We start from the raw sequence: 26,465 nt of genomic DNA, 5'->3' as shown, positions 1-26,465 counted from the left end.
GTGAATGTAAACATATTCAAGAGTCATTCTTTTAGGAATTGTCTGATTAGCCAACAGAATCTCTCAGCCTGTCTGTCAAAAGATCGCATTGTTTCTTTTCCAAAGGGCAGGATTTGAGAGCCAATTTTCTGTCTACCTGAAGGAGACGTCCCTTTCTCTCTCTCTCTCTCTCTCTCTCTCTTTGTTTTCCAAAGATTATGGGAACATTATTGTTCCGATTATAAGTAGGTCCATAGTTCCTGGGTTTAAAATGTCATCTATGAAATTCATTATAAAATTCAGTTATCATTGTTACTGTGTAATAATAATAATAATAATAATAATAATAATAATAATAATAATAATAAGGCCGACTTATAACGTAAACAAACAAAGCACCGGATGTCCAACAGCGCATGCGTGGCACACACACACACACACACGCACATTCAGGTAGAACAGAAAGTGGCACAGAGCCTTTATGATAATTATGTGAATTACTGATTGCAATCTCTCTCTCTCTCTCTCTCTCTCTCTCTCTCTCTCTCTCTCTCTCTCTCTCAGGACACAAACGAAGGACCAACCTCTGATGACATAGTTGTTGGTCGACCACTGTGGGTCACAGCTGGGGTGGAAAATGAGGAAGAAGGGAATGGTCTATGTACAAAATCAGGCCAACAGCCAAGCACTGGGACCTATGAGGTCATTCAGCACTGAAAGGGGAAACTGAGAGAGCACTGCAAAGGACCTTAAGTCGTGCCTACAGTGCACCATGTGAGGTGGTCTGACGGCACTAACCCCCTGCAAATGTCCTCGGAAATAATATATTTTCATATATGTTACCCGAAATGGAAGTTTTAATTGATAATAAGTTCGTCGTCTCGTGGGACCGAACCGAGGAAGACAAGAACTCAGGACTACAGTGACGCACATTAAACCACATGGCTGTCAAGGGAGATATTAGATATTAAAGGACATTTGTATCTTAATGCTTGTATATGAATCACAATGATGATAAATTTCATTCATATATATATATATATATATATATATATATATATATATATATATATATATATAAAACACGGGAAACGAACGCACTAATTAATCCCATAACAACATGGCAACAGCCGCCCACCTCCGGACGAAGAAATAAAAACAAAAACTGGCAACTCTGTTACCAACTCACCCGGAAGAGTCGATTTGGGGGTAACGAATTTCGGGGTCGGAACCAAACGCGCCCACGAAAAAGGACCCAGGGACGTCGCGTGACTCTTCTGGGCTACAGGACCGATTCCCAAGGTACCTGGGGCGTCTCCCCCCCCCCACTCCTACAGGTAGCCCAGGGGGGGGGGGAGTGGTGTTACCTGACAACTTTGCATGCGCTCGGAATCGATTTGGAGAAAGGCACGGGTTGCTTCGCCTGCTAATATCGGAGGGACAGAGAGAGCTAAATAGATAAATAAATCATTATGATGACGTATTACAGTGAGAGAGAGAGAGAGAGAGAGAGAGAGAGAGAGAGAGAGAGAGAGAGAGAGAGAGAGTTTGGTGGTGGGATTTGACACAGTGCTAATATGCCACAGAATTCATCAACAATTTATTATTATTATTATTATTATTATTATTATTATTATTATTATTATTATTATTATTCAGATGATGGTCCCTATTCATCTGGAACAAGCCCACCACCAAAGGGGCCACTGACTTGGAATTCAAGAAGCTTCCAGAGAATTTTATGATGATCATTTAAAAGACGGAACAAAAAGCAATATGAAAAACTGACAGGCAAGATCAGGCATTAGAAAAAATATTAATAATAATAATAATAATAATAATAATAATAATAATAATAATAATAATAATAATAATAACAAAATTAGCAGACCGTATAGAAACATTAAAAGCAAAATCCACGAGGCGAGAAAGCATGAACAAGTGTCTTATCGATCTGACACCCACAAGCACAGTGCCTGCTCAGTCTCAAAAGAGAGTGCCAGATTTAGTGCCGTGGTGCCTGCCTGCCTGCCTGCGTGTCTTCTGAGAGAGAGAGAGAGAGAGAGAGAGAGAGAGAGAGAGAGAGAGAGAGAGGAGGGGGCTTTGCATTATACAGAGGAATCCCACAGAGAGAGAGAAGGGGGATGCGAATTCCTGGGCTGCTTCTGCAGAAGATGAGACAATCCCCTGTGTTTGAATCCTCGACCTTCAGGCATTTATTTCTCCTTCTGCTTTGCGTGTAAACATTTCATTTTGCTTGGGTCTTGAGTTGTAACAAACGAGGACTCGAGTTGACTCAGAGAAGGGCCTCGGTGGGGCGTGATCCCCAAGTAAGAGGTGGGTCTACAGGTAAACTTATTAATATTATTATTATTATTTCAACCAGACAACACTTCCATAACAACGGATCATGTCGGGAGGTCGCCATGGTAACGATCTGGGAGCAGCAACAAGGGCGTATCCAACAACAAAACTTAACTTTATCAGAGATTTAGACTTTTTTGATCAGAGACTTCGACTCTTTATAGATCCTATAAGCAAAGTGTTTTATAGATGCTATAGACGATCGAAACAATTTAAACCCGGATGAGGTATTTATGCAAAGAGGTTATATCTCTCTGTTCATCAAACAAGACACGTGAAAAATAACAAAAACTAAACCAGTTGTTTGAGTAGTAGAGTCGAGGAAGGACCGAGACATGAGGAAACTTCCAACCCCTCTCTCTCCTCCCCTTTCTCAGTAGGCTTAAGGAGGAGGAGGGGAGAGAGAGAGAGAGAGAGAGAGACTCCCCCTTCCTTCGAAGGGAAATTCGACCAGCCTGGAGAGAGAGAGCGCGCGCGAGAGAGAGAGAGAGGAGGGCAACAATAGTGTCAGTAGTATTAAAGTATGTTGACATTCAAATGCAATTTGATATCACCAAGTGCCACAATCAACACTTTTTAAGTGCCTGAATGAGTGAGAACGCTGTAAACAGCGCAAAGTGTGAAAGTGCATCGAGTTGCGGGTTTGTTCCGAAGGACAAACACGCACAAACACAAACACACATGCTCCCTAACAGTATAAGGGATACATTCAGTATTCTCGAGCCATACTTAGCAGGCCTCTCTCTCTCTCTCTCTCTCTAAACTAAAAATCATCAGGTCTCTCTCTCTAAAATATAAATCTCCAAATCTCTCTCTCTCTTTCTCAAATAAAATTCTTCAAATCTCTCTCTCTCTCTCTCAAATAAAATTCTTCAAATCTCTCTCTCTCTCAAATAAAATTCTTCAAATCTCTCTCTCTCAAATAAAATTCTCCAAATCTCTCTCTCTCTCTCTCTCAAATAAAATTCTTCAAATCTCTCTCTCTCAAATAAAATTCTTCAAATCTCTCTCTCTCAAATAAAATTCTTCAATCTCTCTCTCAAATAAAATTCTCCAAATCTCTCTCTAAATAAAATTCTTCAAATCTCTCTCTCTAATAAAATTCTCCAAATCTCTCTCTCTCTCAAATAAATTCTCCAAATCTCTCTCTCTCAAATAAAATTCTCCAAATCTCTATCTCTCTCAAATAAAATTCTCCAAATCTCTCTCTCTCAAATAAAATTCTCCAAATCTCCCTCTCTCTCAAATAAAATTCTCCAAATCTCTCTCTCTCTCTCTCAAATAAAATTCTCCAAATCTCCCTTTCTCTCTCAAATAAAATTCTCCAAATCTATCTCTCTCTCTAAAATAAAAATCTCCAAATCTCTCTCTCTCAAATAAAAAAAAATCTCCAAATCTTTTCCCTCTCCACAAAATTACACTATTCGACGTCTACCTAATCCAAACCTTACATCAACACACAGAGAGAGAGAGAGAGAGAGAGAGAGAGAGAGAGAGAGAGAGAGAGAGAGAGAGAGAGAGAGAGAGAAAGGCGTTCCCCAGGGCCTGTGTGTTTACCCTAAGCATCACAGAAGCGCAAAAAGGGGCGTGTCGGAACGACAGAGTACGGTTCAAGATGACTGATAAATGGGTCCCTTTATATTGTTAGGGATTTTTTGCATGTTTGCGTACGTTTGTGCGCGTGTGCGCGCCGGAACAAACCCGCAACTCGACGCACTTTCACACTTTGCGAAGTGTTTACAGCGTCCTCGCTCATTCAGGCACTTAAAAAGTGTTGATTGTGGTACTGGGTGATGTCAAGTTGCATCTGCCGTTATTATTTTATTATTATTGGCGCTTCTCTCTCTGTTGATCTAAAGTTTGGATTAAGTAGAAGATTAATGGTCTAATTTTGTGGAGAGAGAGAGAGAGAGAGAGAGAGAGAGAGAGAGAGAGAGAGAGAGAGAGAGAGAGAGAGAATGTGATTACAAAATATATAACAGGTCACGACGTTGTGAATATTCATGCAAAAATAATTAATCTCTTTATATCCACTTTCCCCCGTCTCTCTCTCTCTCTCACTCACTCTTTCTCTCTCGTTTCAAGTGTGTAATAGCTCTCTCCTGTGACCCCATTACGGCCGCCTGATTATACAACACCTGGTTCCAAGTGTCATCAAAGGCTCTTTGAAAACTCCCAACGAAGAATTCACTCACTCACTCCCCCCCCCCGCCCCACCCGACTCTCTCTCTCTCTGCTTTCAAAGTAATTTTTAAATATGAATTTGTGGGCGAGCTCTCTCTCTCTAACCCTTTTCTCTTCTCTAACCCCTCTCTCTCTCTCCTCTCTCTCTCTCTCTCACTTCTAATTAAAATTTAAAGGGAGAATTCCACTGTCAATTGCACCTCGGCCTCTCGGACGTTCCTCGTTGTTGCTAGCGTCCAGAATCTTTTCCTCGTTCGTTCACTTATGCATTTATTTGTTTATTCATCCGAGTCTCTGTCTCGTTATCTTTCTCTCTCTCTCTCTCTCTCTCTTTCTTCTTCCTTTTCTCTTTTTTTTGTTGAGGTTCCTTTCGTCTGTTCTGTTGTGTGTGAGAGAGAGAGAGAGAGAGAGAGAGAGAGAGAGAGAGAGAGAGAGAGAGAGAGAGAGAGAGAGGGGTGGCGCAAATCCCCCGACAGGCGACCCCCACGAAACCCATCCCTCAGATTAAGGTATATCCTTTAAATTAACATTCCTTGGTAACAGCCCACCCAATTGGCATAACTGCATCTCATTAACACTATTTGGTGCTCATATAAATAGCAGGAGCCTTTGCACAGATGTCAAACTAACCCTCTATATATATATATATATATATATATATATATATATATATATATATATATATATATATATATATATATATATATATATATATATATATATATATGTTTACTATTTCTATATTACTGTGACTGGCTGGGATACAGCAACCTAAATTAGGCTTGGTTAAGGTTAAGGTTAGGTTAGGTTAGGTTAGGTAAGGTAAGGTCAGGTCAGGTTAAAGTTAGGTTAGGTAAGGTTAAATTTAGGTTAGGTTAAGGTTAAGGTCAGGTTGGGTAACCTCACCTGTACATTAGGTCAGGTCAATTATTACGTTGTGCTATATCAAGGATGTCAGGTTAGGGTAATTATATGCTAGGTCAGGTCAGGTCAGGTCAGGAGAATTAGTGTAAAGGCTCTTATGTTCTGTTAGGTCAGAATGAATTGGTTTAGGTCACAAAGGTCATGTCAGAAGAATACCAAGTTTATGAAGACAGGAAGACAGGTCAAAGGAAGCTTATATTACCTTAGGTCATGTCATTCACTCATTAAATCACATAAAGACAGGTCATATAACCCTTGGGTTAGGTCAGGTCAGACAAAATATCAACAAAGGAGAATCATAGTGAATATTGACCTTATAGAACCCAAGCTCAAAATATCTAAATTCGTTCATTTGTAGACCAAGAAAATTCTGTCAAATTTGATCAAACTTCGCCCAATCATTCCTGGGTTACCTAACGCGCATGCGCGCGCTCATACACATAAGAATGTGGGAGCTATTATCTAATTATTGAATTAATATTAGTAGCAAATATTAACAGGGGTTCTTCGTCTGTAAAAATATAATAATAATAATCAATCAGAATTGAGAGAGAGAGAGAGAGAGAGAGAGAGAGAGAGAGAGAGAGAGAGAGAGAGAGAGAGAGAGAGAGAGAACGCGCAGCAAGAGAGAGAGAGAACCAATATTGCTTGTCCCATTAGACCATTGTTAGAAATTCGGGACAAGTAGGACCCACCCCTACCCCTCCCCCTCTTGGGCCAAGACAGGATCCCCCCAGCCGTAAGGAGAGAAGGAGACGGTGCCAATAACGCATAATAACGGGTTGCAACCAACGAGGCACCACGTACTTGAAAGAGGCGTGCCCCAGGACAAGGAGCTCAGCCCCGGGGTACTACAAGTTGGTGGTTAAGGAGTTAAAGCATTGTAGAGCACTCATGCAATATATATATATATATATATATATATATATATATATATATATATATATATATATATATATAGAGAGAGAGAGAGAGAGAGAGAGAGAGAGAGAGAGAGAGAGAGAGAGAGAGAGTACAAGGCAGGAATGATAATCTTGGCGTGTGTAACCTTGAAAATGACAAGAGGGTGTTATGACACCCTAATGCCAAGGGAGATAGACTTATCATGTCCGGAAAAACGTGACTTGTGGCTTTTTTTTTTTTTTTTTTCCTAAACCAGAATTTGCACACGTCTCTCTCTCTCTCTCTCTCTCTCTCTCTCTCTCTCTCTCTCAGACACACGTCTCTCTCTCTCTCTCTCTCTCTCAAACACACACGTCTATCCAGTACGTAACATCACGCTCAGCCTAAGTACAATTTCAGTGCACGTATATGAGAGAGAGAGAGAGAGAGAGAGAGAGAGAGAGAGAGAGAGAGAGAGGAGTCATAAACGAGTAGGCCTAGCATTTCTTACAGAACCTAACTGAGGTATTTACAAGCCTTTACAAGCCTAGACCAATAATGACAGGGCCATTAGCGAGAGAGAGAGAGAGAGAGAGAGAGAGAGACGCAATACGATTCATGTACGTTTTCACTCGCTATTTTAAATATAAATCTCATTTTTCGAGACAAAGACTCAGACTCGGTCTGTGGTTTCAAAATGACACAGCCCTTTATATATTAATATTTTATGCATTATTACGTCGCTTTCACTAACAGCTGCTTTCACTAACTAGTGCTTTCACCAAGCTATGCTTTAGGCCGGTGCGACTTTCACTGGACGAGTTTTGTCCTTTCTAAAAACGACTTTTTAAAATACTTTTTTTTTCAGAATTCACGATCGAAGCCATTGTATCTATACCTTATACCATCTCCCAGTATCAAATATATATATAAATAATATATATATTGCTTTTGTTTAGATGATAAGGGATTAAATAGTCGAATGGGATTCTAAATAACCAAAATTATATAATATACAAACAATTAATCAATAAATAATAAATAAAATAAATATACGAATACCGTTATCAAATGCACAGGTGTCTTCCATGTGCAAAGGAAGGGGAAGCGCCGGTTGCCAAAGTCATGTGTACGATAATTGAACGAAAACTTCGATGTATAGTTGATTAATTATAACAATTCTTTTATTTATAAGGGATAATACCTGTTATAAACTACAACCGGTGTTATAAAATAAGATTATAACCAAGTAATAAGCCCAGTAGAGAGATCAGGTCTATAAAATAATGAAAAATGAAGGAAAAAATTAAATATTAAAATTCAATACCTGACATCTTTCCTTGGTGGCATTTGTTGACGCTATTTGCTGATATTAAAATGGGATAAATTCATGTAACTGTGAGAGAGAGAGAGAGAGAGAGAGAGAGAGAGAGAGAGAGAGAGAGAGAGAGAGAGAGAGAGAGAGAGAGCATTAGTATCAGCACGAACAGGAACCATACCCTTAAATCTATTCCCAGCCACTTGAGAGTTGATGAATGCCCTGAGTAAAAATCAGTGTGCCCTGATGCTCAGACGGGCACGGGAATAATGGAGATGCCCTCATTACTCTCTGACGGAGGCTCTGACGTAGGACCTCCGCCGCAGGACCTGATCCTGAGTCTCCTTCTCCCCCTCCTGCAGGAGTGTGTCAGAAATAGGTCTAGAATGAAAGGGTTTCTGGGCCTTTAAAAAAGGAAAAATTTAATGTCTTCAGACGTTATTTAGGTGGTTCTTTGGCCAGCTCTCTCTCTCTCTCTCTCTCAGTCTACGTCGATGTATAACGAGAGAGAGAGAGAGAGAGAGAGAGAGAAAGAGAGAGAGAGAGGAGAGAGGCTGTGTTTCACAGCTTCAGAAATCTCTTCCCTGTTAAAATACCCAGTCAGCTCTGCGTATTAAAAGTTGAACCCCCGCCCACTTAAGCCTTACAAGTTGCTGCTCTCTCTCTCTCTCTCTCTCTCTCTCTCTCTCTCTCTCTCTCGTGTACTCGAAGTTCAAGAGAGAGAAAAGGATTGGAGGAGAAGTTCATATTATTTATAGAAGTGATTTGACGGCGGCACATTCTTCTTGCGCAACCAAGAATCTCTCTCTCTCTCTCTGTGCAAACCCTCACGATCCCTGGCATAACTGCTCCAATTTACGAGAATTCTATATAATTCCCTCACACAATCATGCGTCGAACACTTCAGACTGAGAGAGAGAGAGAGAGAGAGAGAGAGAGAGAGAGTCGTCTTCAATTTCATAACACTGAACTAGGGGAGGGGAAACCGTTTATGGCATTCTTAAGAAACCAGTTTGTAAACAGTAGGGACAAACGCCCCTCTGAGAGAGAGAGAGAGAGAGAGAGAGAGAGAGAGAGAGAGAGAGAGAGAGAGAGAGAGAGAGTCTCTCTCTCTCGCCACAACGGTGAAAGCTTACAGTCAAATGTCAAGGCGTCTGAATAAATCGAAAAAAAATATATTTATTTTATGATCACGTGTCTCTGCAAATGTCGCATTCCTGTGGTACATTTAAGAAAAAATATATAAAAAAAACTTATAACAAAACTTGTATGTGACTTTCACTTGTTTTTGTTTGTTTGTTATGTTGTTTTTCCACAATTAGGCCTAGTTGTATCCACAATCAGACCTATAGTCGTATCCACAATTAGGCCTATAGTCGTCTCCACAATTAAGCCTATTTATCTGCACAATTAGCCCTATTCGTATGCACAATTAGGCCTATTTATCTCAACAATTAACCTTATTCGTATGCACATTTAGGCCTATTTATATCCACAATTAACCCTATTCGTCTCCACAATTAGGCCTATTTATATCCACAATTAACCCTATTCGTATCCACAATTAGGCCTAGTTCCATACACAATAAGACCTATTCATATCCAAAATTAGACCTATTCGTGTCCACAATTATGTCTATTCGTATCCATAATTAGGCCTATACATATCCACAATTAGGGCTATTTATATCCACAATTAGCCTATTTATATCCACAATTATGCCTATTCGTATCCACAATTAGACCTAATTATATCATATATAAGAATCCCTTTACAAACCCTTCCATAAGAATGTCAGTTGAATAACAACAAAATTAATAATAATTAATAACAATACTATTAATAACAATGTCAATAACAGTACTATGACCGGGGCATCCTGGACGCTGTGACGTCACGCCGTACCTAATATGGCGCGACCTTGAGTCAGAGTGGACTACTTTATCACCTTGTAAGTGGTCAGGTAGGGTCAGTTAAAGTCAGTGCCCTTAATAAAACATTTTTAAAGGTCGAATAAAGTGTAGTTAAATAACAACGGGGAGAGAGAGAGAGAGAGAGAGAGAGAGAGAGAGAGAGAGAGAGAGAGAGAGAGAGAGAGAGAGAGCGAGCAGAAGTAGGCGATGTTATCGTTCGTGATAAGATTAAGGCTGATTATAGCAAATCTCTATTGTCTGACACACAAACAGAGAGAGAGAGAGAGAGAGAGAGAGAGAGAGAGAGAGAGAGAGAGAATAAAGAACTGAGAGAGAGAGAGAGAGAGGGCTAGAAGAAAACTGAGAGAGAGAGAGAGAGATTTGGGCAAGAAGAAAATTTAGAAGAGAGAGAGAGAGATTCAGAAGAGAAGAGAGAGAGAGAGAGAGAGAGAGAGAGAGAGAGAGAGAGAGAGAGAGAGAGAGAGAGAGAGAGAGAGATTTAACCTAAGAAGGGGAGTGGAAAGCACAGCTGCCATACCCACCAAGCCAGTGCCCGAAACCTCCCCAAAAATTGTAAGGGTAGCGAAAGGGGACCACACAGCAGCTGCCCATACGAGATGCCACGCCCCTTCGTATTCATGCCCTTAGGCCCACTGCCCCAAAACCCTCCCCTCTCTGCGCACGGCCCGCAATAGGCCTATGGGCTTATACGCATTGCGTATAAAAAATAACAAAAATATTTAAAAAATATTAAAAGTTATTATAAAGACTATACATATATGGACAGATATATATATAATATATAATAATAATAATAATAATAATAATAATAATAATAATAATAATAATTAGATTTATTGTAGCCTATTTGGTTAATAAATTAATTATTTTAATATATAAATTTGACAAAAATAAAGTTTAAAAATATGATATAAAATTGACATAATTTGATAAAAATATTTAAAAAAAATATTAAAATGAATAAAAAAAAATATTTTAGATATAATGAATCTTAAAAAATATAAATTTTTAAGTACAACTAATGTATAAAACTGACATTTTATTAAATTTATTAAAAACATATTTAAAAAAACTATAAATTTATTAAAAAATACAAAATTTAAAATAAAAAATAGACCTTGGAGGCCTACACGTGAGCCCCCAAGAGGCACCCTTGACCTAAAACAACCGAATTTCCCTTAAAAAAAAAAAAAAGGGAAAAAAATCTTATCACTAATCGAAAATGAATAACAAAAACAATTATTATTCAACAACTGCATAAAGCCGGTCTTACCTTCGAGATGTATAAATAATAATAATGAATAATTATCGAGAGACGAATGGCGGAGATTGTAGGATCGACGGTTAGCACTGACACACCCTTCACTCACGACTGTCTCATTGATACTGGCCGAGTGCCGAGTCGTGAGGTGGAGGTAGGGTCGGGTGGGAGGGGTGGAAGGGGGAGGAGGGAGGATGAGTAACGCGCATGTGTCAAATGGTCTGTTCGTCACGAGTAGACTTTCGACTTTTCAAAAATCGTTTTCCGGTTTTAAATATACGTTTCCGAGTAGATTTAGTATATTAAAAATATATAATATTAATTAATAAACAGTCAAATATATAATAAAACTTGTTAAATTGTAGATATTTTGTATAAATATTCAAATTAACGTGAATATTATCTAACACCTTTTCCAGCGCTTTCACTACGCCCCGCCCACATCGCCATATAAGGTAACGGTTGCAAGCACCGTTGCCATTCATTCATTTGCCACGAAGCAAGATCCAGTTAGTAGTAAACGATGATGGCTGTTCCGTCATAATAAAACCTTCGTATTATTCCTATTCCCAACCAGAGATACAAACCGAATACTGTATAGGGTAATATTTGACGAAGAGAAAGGATTAATAAATAACATTTATCGATGTCGGGTTTTATTACGTCATTATGACGTCATCATAAGAAAACCTGCCACTCACTCACACTCACACACTCTCTCGTTTGAAGAATGTCTCGGTAACTGCTTTTAAATCATTGCTCCGAAATCCCTCCGGGCTATACCCGGACACGATATCGAAGGCCCAGGATGCTATTGTATATATTCCTTTGAAAAAAGGTCGTTATCTTAAAAATTACAGATGATTTTAACTTATTTAACAAGTGTATTACTTACCATGTCTATAAGCCATGTTGTCTAGTTAATAAATCTTCAGGAAATCTGAAATAAAATATGAGGCTTTTAGAATTATATAATATAATAAATGAATAAATAAATAACTCATTCTATACCTAACACGGCCTACCAGTTTGCAAAATATGTCTATTTGCATATAAAATTATTTATTTATCTGCCTCACAGAAACTTTCCCTTTATCCAGAAATACCTTACACACCTTAGTCAGGATCTCAGTCTCACACTATCACCACCATACCACAGTATCTCACCTGTAATCCCATCAACCCCAGGTGTGTCTTTCCCTTCTTCAGCTTCTTAATTGCTTAATTTTGTCAACACCCTTTTCAACGAGCACTCTCAACCCTTACAACAAACCTTTCTACTCTGCATTTTTAAGCTCAACCTCTTATATGTCCCCCAAAATTAGCAGGTTCTCCAGGTACTTACTCCATCGACCCAGGTCCCCATTCACTTGAAAAGGGTACCTCACATTTGCATATCTGAGTCGTTTCTTCATTAACCTGCCTCTCTCCACTTACTTCCCTGAAGAGCAGGTCTTATACGCCCTCACTATATGTCACTTCCAGACATTAATCAAAGCACGCCCTATGGCTTTTGAATTCAAAACAAACAAACAGGTTTTCAGGTTTGGTTTTCTTAGCACATTCTTAATGGCCTTTGCAAACGGGAGTTTTGTTTTGCTAGTAAAATCCTTCTGTTGTCATAATCAAGATTTCAGAAATATATATTTTATTGGTTGGAATCAGCCATCATTAGCCGAAGAGATGATAACATGATCTATTGTCTGGCTACGAGAGGTTGAGAATCAAAGGCGATTAGCACTGCTGCCATATTTTCTTAAACCCGTTCAAACTTTTCAGGAAAAATGGTGATAATTTGGTAGATTTGGCATTATTATTTTTTTTTGAGCTACTGCTGCCATTTCTTCGGTATGGATAAGAAGGGGATTATGTACCACCTTCCTTCATTCATCAGCACAAAAGCAAAACAAAGATAAAAACATGATACTTGGACCTTGCTGTACATTTTTCATATTGCTGAAAGGTGTATGTATGTATGTATGTATGTAATTATGTATGTATATATATATATATATATATATATATATATATTATATATATATATATGTGAATAAATATCCCTTGTTTGTATATATATGTACACAACATTTATATATATATATATATATATATATATATATATATATATATATATATATATATATATATATATATATATATGAAAGGCCCATAAAACACTGAACGTTGCAACCATATATTTCTAACAGTTTCTTCTGAGCCCCTGTTCACTGGCACAGAAGGAAGTGCTTGAAATATATGGTTGCAACGTTCAAACAGTGTATTATGGGCCTTTTTTTATCTTCATATTATACTGTTGTATTACAGTAAAAGACATTCACATATATATATATAAAAAGTATATATATGCATGTACATGCATACATTTCTTTATAACGAAGTCCCTTGTAAGTAAAAACAAACAGCTTGACACTACGCTCGAATATGTCCACTCTCAAGACTAACTTTAATCTTGAGTTTAATCCTGGAATTGTACCTCTTGGTATTAGGAATAAGCACTCCCGAGTCCTCTTGTTAAAAGGGTAATCCACCAGGAACCACCACCAAATAAATCCCAGGTTCATTAATTATTGCTACAGCGGTACCTTTCTCCCAATTTCGAAAAGGACGAATGACTCGTTCAAACTGCCTCTTTTGTAGGTCTGGTCAAGAAAAAAGCTGTTAGTGTATAAAAAACATACACAAACACACACATCCTACCTTCAATCGTTTACTTAGAGTACTGCACATTCATGTGCCTTCACTTACCATAAATATGGAGACTGAGATACCCTGGGTATGTAGAAAATTGATGAACATAACCACAATACCCGCCACCTTTCCGACATCACAACCTACAATCGGTAACACTGACACAACACTACCAGGTATTCGGGCAGCTTCACCTGCCCCCCAAAAATCACACCCCCTCCCCCCAAAACGTACCCCTGGCCAACGGATTTCTCTGTAAGGATGGGTAACACTCGTCGGGCTCATTTTAGAAACGCACATTAATGTGAAGGTGTTGTTTGGAATATTAAACACTGGTTTGAAATGTCGGAGGAGAAGAAGAAGAAGAGGCGCGTTGGATTTGAAACTGAACTGTTTCAAACCTGCTCCGACTGCGATCTCGTTTTAATTTAACGTTCGCATTTTGGCGAAACCTTTATCTTAAGACAGTTTTAAATTAATCAAGACATAGAAATAATTTTAAAAATAAGGTGATAATGATAACGATAATTATTTTTCCATTCTGTAAGGTATTTTTGGAAATCGAAGCCACAGTCTACTTTCACTCGAAGCGATCCGAACACTTTCTGAAGGTGTTTTGATCAGGCAACAAGAACAGTTGCCAATTGTGGTATTTGGCAACCTGTCCCTTGAAGACGCTGCCCGACAATCAGCATATGCTTTAAATATATTTGTTATGCTAAGTACCTCTGCTTTCTTCTTCTTCCTCTATTGTGTGGGAGGTTGCTTTACATCGTTTAAGGCTTATTCTACCTTGTTCTCTACGAATATATCCATATTATGAACAATTAAGAACATATATCAATAAAGTTTGAAATGAACTGAGATAATCCGCAACTTTTTCTGTGCTTCACAAACGACATTCCTGATTTCGTAACACTCAGAACTAATATTCACACAGAGATTCGTGCCTTTCAATATTCAGGACCAACGCTCACAAGACGAGCCAATCGTATGAATATTTACAAGCATGAATCAGGGTTCAAGCACAGTTATTTGTTTACTTATACACATTTGGAAATTCCTTACTGTCAAATTCTTAAGATAGTCGGTTCCTACTAGTAAGTTTGAATTACTTCCATCAACTGCCAAATATTAAAATCACCTTTATTCACCCAATCATAAGCTTGAGATACAAACAGCACGGTATATTTACATGAAAGGATATAGCAATTTTCTAAAATCAACTCTAATTTCTAGTTTCATTACCAACTTAGTATTTTCTTCTATGGCTCAAATCTGAGTTAACATATTTGTAGCGGAAGTGATAAAAATAACTTTAATTCCAATACAATAATAATTCCGCAGAGTTTAGTATCTGGATAAGAATTTGAAATATTAAAAATTAATTATCTCAAAGTCACAAAATCATTCGCATCAAGTAAAACCCGACGACCAAGCCCCGTCATCTTAGTGAATAACCGACCTACCCCAACAGCCAATAGGAACGCGGGAATTTCTGAATCTGAATTCCTATTGGTCGGATTTCCGAGCGCTTACTACAACAGACACTTTCCAAACACGACACGTAAACAAATCACCCTCGGTCGGACGGTGCAAGGTGGTATTCCAACCTTTTATTTATGTAAAACATGTTTATTTTCACCCGCCATTGCGGAAATGTGGTTCCTTTAGGCAATTTTGGATGAATTGGATGTGCTACAGACGTACCGCGAGAATACGGTACGGTAAACTCGTACGGTACGCGTTTGCTAATCGAGACGTACCTGTCAAATTGAGTTAATTGACGGTATATATTCTTAATTAAATTCGCTTGTATTTAATGGGTAACGTTATCTAGCCCGGGCTAGTTTCATTTATGAGGTTTAAACTGTGGATTGTGATTGTACAGGTACATAACCTGTAGGTTTGGCTAAACCGTGAGTTAGGTTAGGTTAGGTTTATGTTACAATTGAATAATCTCGATTCATATTTTGGTGGTACTGGGCATTAGGACCGCGTCGGGTATTTCCTTTTAAAATTGACTTTTCCTATATGGTTGCTTATCAAGAATTTACCGGTATTTTTTGTCGGTCGACTGTAATTAACCTCAGAACTGATTATGTTTTTCTATGCAGGCCATCCTGGAATGCTATCGCGCATGTGCAGTGTTATAGGGGAGCTCTTGGTGAAAAGTGGTTTCCTTTTTGGGGTCCTAACATGGCCTACTTAGTTAGGTTAGGTTAGTATGGTTCCTTTCATAATAGATATCTTTAGCCAATCCCTTCTTGAACTTATGGCTCCCTAATGACTTTCGTATTCGCGGAAACATTCCATACAGCCCGTGCTGAACTATTACTTAGAAATACCCATATTTCTGTTGTCATCATTATCTTCACTGCTGTGTCAGACTTTACCCTAAAATGCCCAAACCACTAAATTATACACAAGAAAACTGTAGCCTATAGTTCATGCCAAAAGTGTGAAATAAAATGTAGGCGTTATTGTGTGACAGATTAGCCTGTATATAGAAAAATTAAATATATATAACGGTGTAATGCAGAACCGGTATCATTTTATAAGTTGCCAATACACGATGTAAAATTGTAACCTACATTTTTGAAAAGAGCTCTTCATTCTCGTTATTTTGAACCTCATAAACACTATGCCCAAATGATAAATAAAAAATTAAGTTACAGTTTATAAAGTAAGACATTAACCCCCCTCCATAGCTACTACGGCAAAATTGTGACCAGTAAACACCCCTTGGTTACATTAGGTTGGTATTTTTTAGGTTCTTTTAGTGCCCTATCATTTCCCAGCCATTTTTGCATGCCAAACCCAAAATGGTTTTTCATGCAAAAATGGCTGGCTGGAACCTTTCATTGTTGTCTAATCTGGAGTACTTTCTTTTCAATGGAAATGTTGGCAAGAAGGGAGACGCAACCGGTAGCACCAGCCCTAAAGTAAAATCTGCGTGTATTGGATAAATCTGTGTTTATCAGGTGCGATTTTGGTTAATCTGAACATGCACGCACATCATAATGATATTTGGTATTTCCAGTGGCAATGCAGGGTTTTTGAGCGGTGGTGGTAATAGCCTATCCAAGGAAAAGAGGGTTTCCTTGGCGTATACCAATTGGCATTACAAATCCACTTGAGACACAACCTTGCCATAAACCTCACTCAGATAATGCACTCCCCTAAGAGCATACACCATTGTTGTATGAAATAATGAGGCATTTTTTGTAGACAATTTTGCTATCTGACTTACTCCTTTATCCTTGAAATATTCACAGGTTTCTAATTTTTTCATAGTAGGACAAGTAATTGTACATTAAATGTTATGTATAAACATTATATAAATGTCTTATATATTTTATTCTTCATTTTCAGATAGCTTTGATCAATGATCAGTTGAGCCACTGATTGATGTAAAGTGGAATCGCATGACTATGGTCACCGATGACTGGAAATAAAGTCAGTTTGCTGTCAGAGTGGTTGCATGACTGATCATGGATTCTGGACTGCATAGAACAAAGTTTGTTAACACCAGTAATATGAATGGAGAAAGACCAATGACGACCCCAGATCCGGCTAATCAGACGTACGTGGCAAGAGCAACGAAAGGAGAGAACTTAATGAACGTAGAGGAGACGGCTTCTGCTGACAGTATAAAAAATTTAAGGAATGCGATGGAAGTGAGCGAGAATGAAGGTAAACGAGCATATGCTTGTAGAAAAACCAGAGCTCCGGTTCATGACAAGAAAGTTTCGGTACCATCGGAGGGTCTGCCAGAGTCTGCACCGCAGCCGAAAGAAATCATAGATGATAGCGTTAAAACAGATTCTTTTGAAGGTAAACCGCATTGTTTAAGTGATGTCAGTAGTGGAGTGGAAAGTGTGGGTCAGAGCTTCCCATCCAGTGATTCTACTGTAGACAAAACTGAATCGGAGGCGGGTAATGCTACAAATGGAGACAGTATGACAAAGGATAAGATGACCTTACCAGGTAGCACTGAAAGAGACGGTGATTCCATTACTCCAAGTGAACAGGGTGAATGTGAAAGTGCCAAGAATGCATTGGAAAGCACAGAGGCAGATGATAAAGAAGAGGAGGAAACTGAGTGGCCGAGTGAAGTCTTCCACATGTATATGCTTGGAAAGATATGTAGAATATGTGCCGAAATGACAGTGGTATTTGATGGCCCAAGGAAAGGTGTTCCCAAACTGGAGATGGTCAGGTACGTGAAGAAAATATGGAAGGTAGATTTATCTGACGAAGATTCCAACAGGTACCCAGTAAATGTATGTGTTCATTGTGAGAGGAAAATCAAAAGACTCTACCTGAAAGTGTCCAAGAAAAAGAAATGCGAAATGTTCCGCACCGAGCCGGCATCTTTTGAGCCCCACAAGGACCAAGATTGTCCCATATGCATGATGAGGGATGAGGACGTTGAAGCCCAGACGCAAAGCAAGGCTGAGGAGAAAGAGAAGAAGTCGCCAGACGATAACTCGGAGGCCAAAGCCGCTTCAGAACCGAGGAGGAATCCGGCCCGCAAACGAGGGTGGCCGGACCAAGAGCCTCCGTATAGGTCCGTTGGATCCCAGACGGGTTGGGAGACTTTTCAGGACACAGCAACTGGCCTTGAGGAACATGACTACACCCAGGATGATGCCCTCGACCAGTATCTCATGCTCCCCAAAAAATTAAGTGGGAGGACCCCATACCACAAACAGCCCCTGTGTGCAGTAAATGCCAAGTACATCAGGCAAGAACGGCTGAAGCCGCTGATATCTCACGTCGACAGATATTGTCAGTCCCACAAAGAGAACAAAGTGGAAGCCATGTTCTTCCTGCTGATGCAGGCGCTGAGGGATGTGGGGGACCGTTCAAGGGAGAACGCCATTGTCGACATATGGACGAGGAAAGGGTCTGTGGGGACATCCCTTACGGGGGAGGAGTGTCTTGCGAAGCGCATCCTTCTGAAGCAGACGAAAGATCAGTATCGCAAGGAGTATAGATACTACAAAGAGAAGCTGGATAAACCCGTTTTAAAGCCTCCTTTGATTGTCGACAGGTTGGAAAAGACTTATTTCCCGGAGCATCTCGAGTACTACATCACCGATGGCGAGACCGGGCCCGTCATTTATCAGCACGAGAAGCAGAATGATCCCTCTTACTTCGCTCTCCACGAATCGGTGGAGAGCAACAAAGTCGACGGCGTCATGGGCGTTCGGTGGCGATATTTTGATGCCGTCGCGAAGACTCTGGAGGAGCTCACGTACACGATGGACCCGTTCGTGCACGAGCTGAACGAGAACTCCTGCATACAAGTTGATCTATCAGACTACTGCGAGGAAAAGAAGGACATGACGTATCTCACCGACAAAAATGATTCCGGCCTCGACAGCAAGAGGCAGCAAGGTAAAATGATCACGTACCTCTTTTGCGTTCAGTCGCTGCAAGCCGTCACGGAACAGACGGTGAAGTGGATGCCCAGTCAAGATGTCAGCAGTTGCAGACCTCTGATGAAGGCGCTCGTCACGGACGGAAGCGCCCTGCGTTCGTCGCTGCTGATGATTGAGGAAGAACGCAACAAAATGACGGGGAAATACTTCCACGTAACCTCGCAGAACGGGACCCCTCTGCGATTTGTCGTTTTCTTCAGCAACGATGCGCCTGAGGTTAGAAGGGATTACAGGTAATCTCCATTTAGTTTTTTATCGATATCTGTTATGACTTTCATTCTTAAGTAGATACAGCTTTTTTTTTTATTGTATCTGATGGTATTAGTCGTAAGTTTAAATTGAAGACAAAATTTTCAATTAGGTTTGTCAATGACATATGCCTTTGTTTCTATGAGATAGCAAGCTATCCCCCATCTGTGCAGGAGTGTTCAAAGTATGAATTGGAATCAGTGGTTAGTTTGATAACAAGGTGGTTAATCAGTGGTAGATGGACGACTTGTTCATATCACTCACTCACTTATGTAACCAAGTACAGGCTGTGTTGTACTTTCTCCTCAGCCACCATCAAGAGAGGGCATCTGGCTGTGCTCTGCCCTGACTGTCATGTTGAAGCTTTGAGTAGCACCTCAGATTAACATATGCTTTGGGACTTGAATACTTTCTAGATACCGTATCTTACCGCAAAAGCAATCCCACATAGTTCCTAGCCTGAGTTTACTTGTGCATTGCACTTGAAATTCAATTTTAAGGATTTTTTTAAAAATGTATCTCATCTAAGATGGTAGCTTGGCAAAAAGGATTCATAATATAAGTTGAGATCTGTTAAGCTATGGTGTTAATGTATTCTTGTTGAATACTGGACTAGGATTCAGGATTTGGAATGGAGTTTTTGGATCCTTTCTGCTGGACTCTAAGGTTCTTTGCAGCACCCTTTCAGCCCCTGGCTGCAACCCCATTCATTCCTTTTACTGTACCTCCGTTCAGATGCTCTTTCTTCCATCTTACTTCCCTCCTTGTAGCGCAACTGAGAGGTTTTCCTCGTCTTACACTTTTAAAACATTTTTGCTCTCAATTTCTCTTTCAGCACTGAATGATCTCATAGGTCTTGATGCTTGGTCTTTGGCCTAAATTTTATATTCCATTCCATTCCTCTAGCTTGGTCTGAGGGGATTACATGTGGAGACTGCGTAGCATGTGCCTAGGTGCTTTGCAGGCTGCTTCAGGCATGTCCTCTGAGAGGCACAAGTCCTGGAGTCAGTCTCGCTGACCTCAGGGATTCCAGACGACCCATCTTTTAGTGTGTTTTTGTTCTGGACCACTTAGCTTTGGCTGAGGTCCACAGCATATCTGACTGCTGGTGCTGCCTCATTTCTCCCTGTGAAGGAGGTAAATCTTGTCGTTGTGCCTTTGGGAGATGCCTCTGTGGCTCCATCTGCGAGCAGTACTTAGGATCTTCGACTTCTGCACGCCTCTACCTCGTCCCGTGTCCTTTGAGATTCTGTTCTGCAATCTGATCCGTACGTGTCGTCTTTAAAGTCTATTCTGCCGATCCTGAGTTAAGGTGCACATTCATCTTCTCTTCGTTGGTAGCTGTAAGGAATACCTAACTAATCAGTAAGGTGGACAGGGTATGCTCTAAACCAGGACAGTTTATATGAAGGATGGGCTTCAGCCTCAGGTTCTTCTTTTCAAGCAGTGATCACTGCTGGTTCCCACAAACAAAGTAGCTGTTTCTTTCTATCTGGAATCTTCAGCTGAAAACCCTCATGGACTTTGTTAACAGACTACAAACCAAAGAGAGCTCTGAAGGGAGTGTACAGTGTCTTGCCCTGTAGTAGATAAAAGTTCATGTAAAATGTGGGCTTGCATGTTTTGATAATTATAGTTTTAAAATTCTTTAATTTTAGATAGTATTTTCATGGGAATAACTATTCTGTACATACTAGACCTGTGGAGTAAAGTACTTACAGTTATTTACTTAATTGCTGTCAGTTAAGTGAATACCTTCAAGCCAGAGATTTTGAGAGTCTTTTTGATGTCCGTAATTTATCTTGCAAGTCTGATTTATTTTGTTAATTACATGTTGTCTAAGAAATGACTTTAGTTAAGTTTATACACTCTGCATATATCAGTGTCCATTATGCATATTGATTTCTTTTGAACAAGCATTTGTCCATTCTCTAACTTTCTTCATTTTACAGAAACCTAACTGGACTTTCAATGTCGTCTTTCAAGAAGGCCCCCACCGTGATCAGCCGCTACGGAAACTTATGTCAGGAGCTAAAACGTAGCTGGCTGGCCTCAAGCCCTCGGCTGAGTCACATCGGGCGAGTAACAAACTCACGAACCAAGTGTAGGAGGTGTGGGAGCACGGCCATAATGTCAGAAAGTATGTCGTTCAAGTTTCAGTTCCTGGAGAATATTGTGGTCAGTTTTGTCATGAAAAGATGCAATAGGTGTATGTTTGTACGCAAGCACAAAGCTTGATTTTACGGATTCCTTTCTTGCTGATATTTGATGGGAGTAAGGTTTGGAGTGCACTGGAGAGCCCTCCGATACATTCACAGTTTGTATTTGAGTAGAGTATTGTGTCTTAGGTGTACCTTATTTCATAAATGGTAGTCTTCACTTGAATTACACATTTATAAGATCCCATGCAGCAAATGTAATGAAATTTACTCTGGGGAGACTAGTAGATCCCTCTCACAAAGATGATTCTTCTTTTACGTCCTCAGCTTTGCCCATTTTTATATGCAGTCGTGGTTTCCTGTCAGCCTTCTCCACCTTCCTCCTGACTATTTGAACCTTTCCCTGTATGTCATTTGCTATTTTATCCTTCCATTCAAAACTTTGGGCTTCTCCAGCTCATAGAGACTGATGGAGCATAAAAGATCAGTAAGAAATGCTTCAGAGAGCTCAGGGAGTTTTGTAAGTGAGAGGGATATTGGCCATACCATAAATTGGAGTGGGTGCATACTCTGAGCTAGAGGCCATCTTTTGGTCAAGGCATTGAAACTCTTGAATCAAGTTTCTGACCACAAAGACTAGATTTGTGCAAGAGAAGAAGAATGTTGCTTTAGCCAGTTAAACTGTATCTTAATATCCTTGCACAGTTACTTGCTTATCACTGCAGGTAGCTCAAGTGGTAGTATGCTTTGATTATAAGATTATTATTCGGATGAAACGTATTCATAAGGAACAAGCCCACCAAATGGGCCACTGACTTGAAATTCAAGCTTCCAAAGAACATGGTATATCTCAGGCAGTTTCAAGTAGACTGTATTTTAGATAATGAATTAACAAAGCATTCATTTCTCTTGTGATACAACCACACATTCGATTTCAGGTGTTCCAAGCCCTCGCTCGATAACATGGACGGGAGCGAAGTTGTCCCGCACAAGAGGCAGAAGAAACTCCGAGCGGTTCCCGTTGACGCTTACACGGTGTCCTCTAGCAACATGGGACACGTAAGTCGTTTTCTGTTGCGTTGTGTTTGCGTAGTGATATACAGGTACATGTTTTTATCTGTCGTGAAGTTTTCTCGTCGTTTTTTGATACTATATTGCTACAACGGCACCTTAACGGAGTTTGGGGATCTGGTTTTCTGATGAGTAACAAAGTCCTTATATTATAGCTTGCAGCTAACAGCCGTTCCATGTACAGACACCACCCTACTTACAAACGTTCATCTAAAAACTTTCAGAGATACAAGCTAATGGGATCGCCAATTAGAATTGTGTTCAGAGCCCTCCCCTTTGCCACCCATAATTCAAATTTTGTTTTGCCCGCTTGTTGTGTTCATATAGTACTGTACGTACAGTGTATTGTGTTTCAGGATGAAAAATCATACAGTATGTATTGCTTTCATATCATACTGCACTTAAATAGACATGAAGAGTACAGTAACCAACTTGCCAAACAATTCAACTTACGAAATTGCTGTCCGGAGCATGACTCGTTTGTAAGTAGAGTGGCGTCTGTAGTTCCTAGCCTGTACTAAACCTGTACTTTACATTTAACGTTCAAATTAAGAGATGTATCTTAAAATAACATTGATAATGTTAGCAGAGCAAAAAAATAATCATCATAATTTAGCAGATAAGTACAGACGCCTCTGCCAAGTTGGAGTGTCACTGTCATGATTGTGACCACAGCTTTTCGTTTTTCAAGGCCCCGGTCGGAGCACAGCCACACCACATCCCGCAGGAACAGTCGCTGCAGCAGCTCAAGCAGGAACACCAAGAATCTCTAGCCCAGATGACTTCAGTGCCAGCCAACATCAACCAGAACAACTCCGCCATCAGGAGTGAGGACCAGTTGCTCTGGACTTGCCCTGGTATTACCAATAACCCCCAGAACGGTTCTCATCAATCTCAGAACACTCAGGTACTGATACCTTGTTCCAACTCGGAATTCCAGTCCGGTCCTCACCGCACGCTCATTCAGGGCTCCCAGGGGGCGTCGCCTCCCGTTTACGTTTGGACTTACGCCGTCGTGCAGCCACAGACTGGCTCAGTCGTCCAGCAACAGCAGCAGCAGCCCGTCTCTCATCAACTGTCATCGATACACCAGCAACCAGCCCAGCAACAACAGCAAATGACAGTCATTCACCAACAGCCCGGTCAACAGCTTCAGCCGTTATCCGTGATCCACCAGCAAGCCTTGTCCGTGGGGCACGAGCACGAACCGAGAGGCCCGTCGCACGACGTGCAGCAGCTCGGCATAATCCACCAGGCGAATAACGGGTTGCAAGCCGTGGAGGCGTCGCAGCAGCTGGCGATGGGCCACCAACCGGCAAATGCTCAACAGCAGTCTCACCAGATGTCCCTCGTCCACCAGCAGCAGGTGTCGCAGGCCGCTAACATCGTGCAGCAAGTGTCGCAGCCTCAGTCGCACCATCACCCCGAAACGTCTTCGCCCCATGAACAGCTGCCTCACGCTCAGGGCTCGGATCTCCAGCCGATAATAGGTGGGAGAGCTGCGCTTATTAATTTGGTTGTGTGTCCTTATCACATACATAAGAAAATATGTCAGTTCCAGTGTTCCACAAGTAATTCATTCAAAGGACTTTTCGTAAACACTCAGGATTTGTTTAGATTCAAGATTTTTCCATTACTATTACTATTCCATTGATTTATTCTGTTATTTATATTTGCAATGCAGACATTTCAGGAAGCTTGCTTGCATGTAGTAGTACAAATCCCAGGAAGCTTGGTTGCATGTAGTAGTACGAATCCCGTTTTTTAATTCGTATTTGTACTGATCTCATTTTTATTCTAATGCAATTGCTTTTCTTTGCTTGCAGGGCAGTGGTGACAGAAGAGAACAAGCATTATTAGCCTCGCAAGTTAGCTCTAGGGTATCGTGCAGGCTACGTGCGAGTCTTCGTTACTCAGCGGATTTCGTTACTCATCGAATGGGCAGATCTCCTCCCCACCCGTTTGTTAAGTTGAGGTGCCACTACTCTCTGTTCAGTGTATTTTATAACTTCCAGATTTATTTTGCAGAGGCTACATTTGACCATTTCAGAGTACAGACGCCACCCTGCTTGCAAACGAGATGCGTTCTGGACGGCCGTTTGTATTTTGAATTGTTTGTAAGTTGGTTGCTGTACTCTTGTCTATTTAAGTACTGTATTGGAGGAGTTAGATGGATGGTTGCTGAAAGAGGTTGTGCATTTCTAAGTATTCACAGCACGAGACCATCCTGCTGCCTAACTGGTAATTACACTCTTATGAGTTTTCAGACATTACTGACCATGTTTCTGTCTTATTTGCCATACATAAAATACATTAGGGCTCGAATGCTGTCGTGGAACATCTAAAATTGATCAAAGCTATCGTAATATTTCGTAACGACAGACTTGTACATTTTACAAGTAGATTGTCCAAGCAGTTCTGCCAATCCTGAGTTATGAAGTGGCATAGTTCTGGGAGCAGTGGGCTTTATTTCTTTCTGGGAGGTCAATCTCAACTTGAAATGTAAAATTTATATACCTAGTGATATGGTTCTAAGCTGAAGGCTACGGTAACTTAACTTGGGAAGGTGAAATCTGACTCTAATAATGGGTTGAGGTAGAACCATATGCAAAGATTTTGGCTGAGGGCCTTCCTCAAAGCGGGGAAGTTATCAGGTAAACACTTAGATTTCACTTAGCTAATTATATTTACATTAGCAAAACACACATAGAAGAATGGAAAGCGTAAACTAAGACAGGTAAGAGTCCTGTTGTATAAGGTTAACAAACAAATGGGTAATTCTCTGAAGAAACTCAAAAAGGGGCCTGCTTCAAAGGGAGTCGCTTTCCCTTTTGACTTTTCTCCTCTGCCGGCATTGCTTGCCTCAGGTGGGATGAGCATCTCCGACAGAACAGCACCTGAAATCAAGGTGTTTGGGCAGTCACTTGGACAAGGAAAAGGGATTAAGAATCACCCAAAAGGGGGAGTGGTGAGAGGAGTCATTAGGGGCGAATTTTACCCACAGCTAACTTTTACGGTTGAAATTAAAACAGTGGACGTTATTTCAACAGAACGTAAAATGTTATGTCGTATCTTACTTTACTTCCTGGAGGATGCGATGGTGTGTGCGAGGTTTACCTCATTACCCTACTGAAGAGTAACATATTTTAATTGCACTGAATAACATGGTTTTGGACTGGTTTTATTGAATCAGATCTTTTTACGGAGTAATTTAAGTGAAATTTATTTTCTCACATATTACCTGTATACTCTTTTTAGCCTTCGCTGAACTTTTCAAGGGCTGATGAGGGCTTATGTAAGGAAATCTTGCATCCATAAGTATTCTCACAGTTTTATGATTCAGGCACAGAATTTGAAAAAATGTGAACAGCGAATGTTTTGAGAGAAGCGGATTTTGCTGGGGTTCATCCATGACTTTAATCGATGCTTATTGCCAGTTCAGTATTATTTCTTTTCATTTTTATTATTATTAGCGAAGTTGCAGCCCTAGTCGGCAAAGCAGAGTTGTACATCCTCTTTGCGGCGAAAAATAAATACAAAAACAGAGAATATACTCTGTAAAAGCATCAACGGGAACAACGTAGTGACATCTAGCCCTCATGTTACTACAAGGCGTCTTCCCTTCCTGATACACGGTAGAGTGTACACAAGGTTCTTTGCGTTGCTTTCTGCATTTTTATTTTCCTCCATTCTCCGTCAGTCTCTTCCTACTTGGACGTCCTTCTCGAAATTACCATCCTCCAATCTCATCTCTTTTTCAAGAGCAGACTTTTGGAGGGCCCCATGAGAATCTACATGTGATTCGGTAGTCTCATTTCAAATACTCTCCGTGAGGTTTTATTTAGCAGTGACAGAGATGTCAGTCCCATCAAAAATTGACGTCAGCTGCTAGTGGGACACCTGTAGTGGAGACAGAGTGAATATGAACTTCTATAGGGTGCAGAGAAGCTACGACCTTCAATAAAACCTTTCAAGAGATC

At 40.3% G+C, this 26,465-nt stretch overlaps 2 protein-coding genes across 2 annotated transcripts in view; one reads left to right on the top strand and one right to left on the bottom strand.

Annotated features, from left to right (window-relative positions):
• LOC136856392 (uncharacterized) overlaps positions 1–13,742 on the bottom strand; it is a 39,152-nt gene extending 25,410 nt beyond the window's left edge. The window contains 2 exon segments of the mRNA XM_067134221.1: positions 11,743–11,787; positions 13,614–13,742. Of these exon segments, the coding sequence (XP_066990322.1) occupies positions 11,743–11,758 (16 nt within the window). The 5' untranslated portion in view covers positions 11,759–11,787; positions 13,614–13,742.
• A 1,342-nt stretch (positions 13,743–15,084) lies between these two features.
• Positions 15,085–24,608, top strand: LOC136856368 (uncharacterized). The gene is given in 7 exon segments (XM_067134154.1): positions 15,085–15,156; positions 16,932–19,239; positions 21,208–21,371; positions 21,374–21,395; positions 22,353–22,473; positions 23,177–23,975; positions 24,312–24,608. Coding segments are annotated over 6 exon segments (3,306 nt in total). The 5' UTR covers positions 15,085–15,156; positions 16,932–17,050; the 3' UTR covers positions 24,323–24,608.
• Positions 24,609–26,465: the final 1,857 nt, after the last annotated feature.

This window comes from Macrobrachium rosenbergii, chromosome 35 (assembly GCF_040412425.1).
Source record: "Macrobrachium rosenbergii isolate ZJJX-2024 chromosome 35, ASM4041242v1, whole genome shotgun sequence".
NCBI lineage: Eukaryota > Metazoa > Arthropoda > Malacostraca > Decapoda > Palaemonidae > Macrobrachium > Macrobrachium rosenbergii.
Note: the sequence above shows the minus strand (reverse complement) of the source record. Positions and strands in the feature narration are given on the sequence as shown.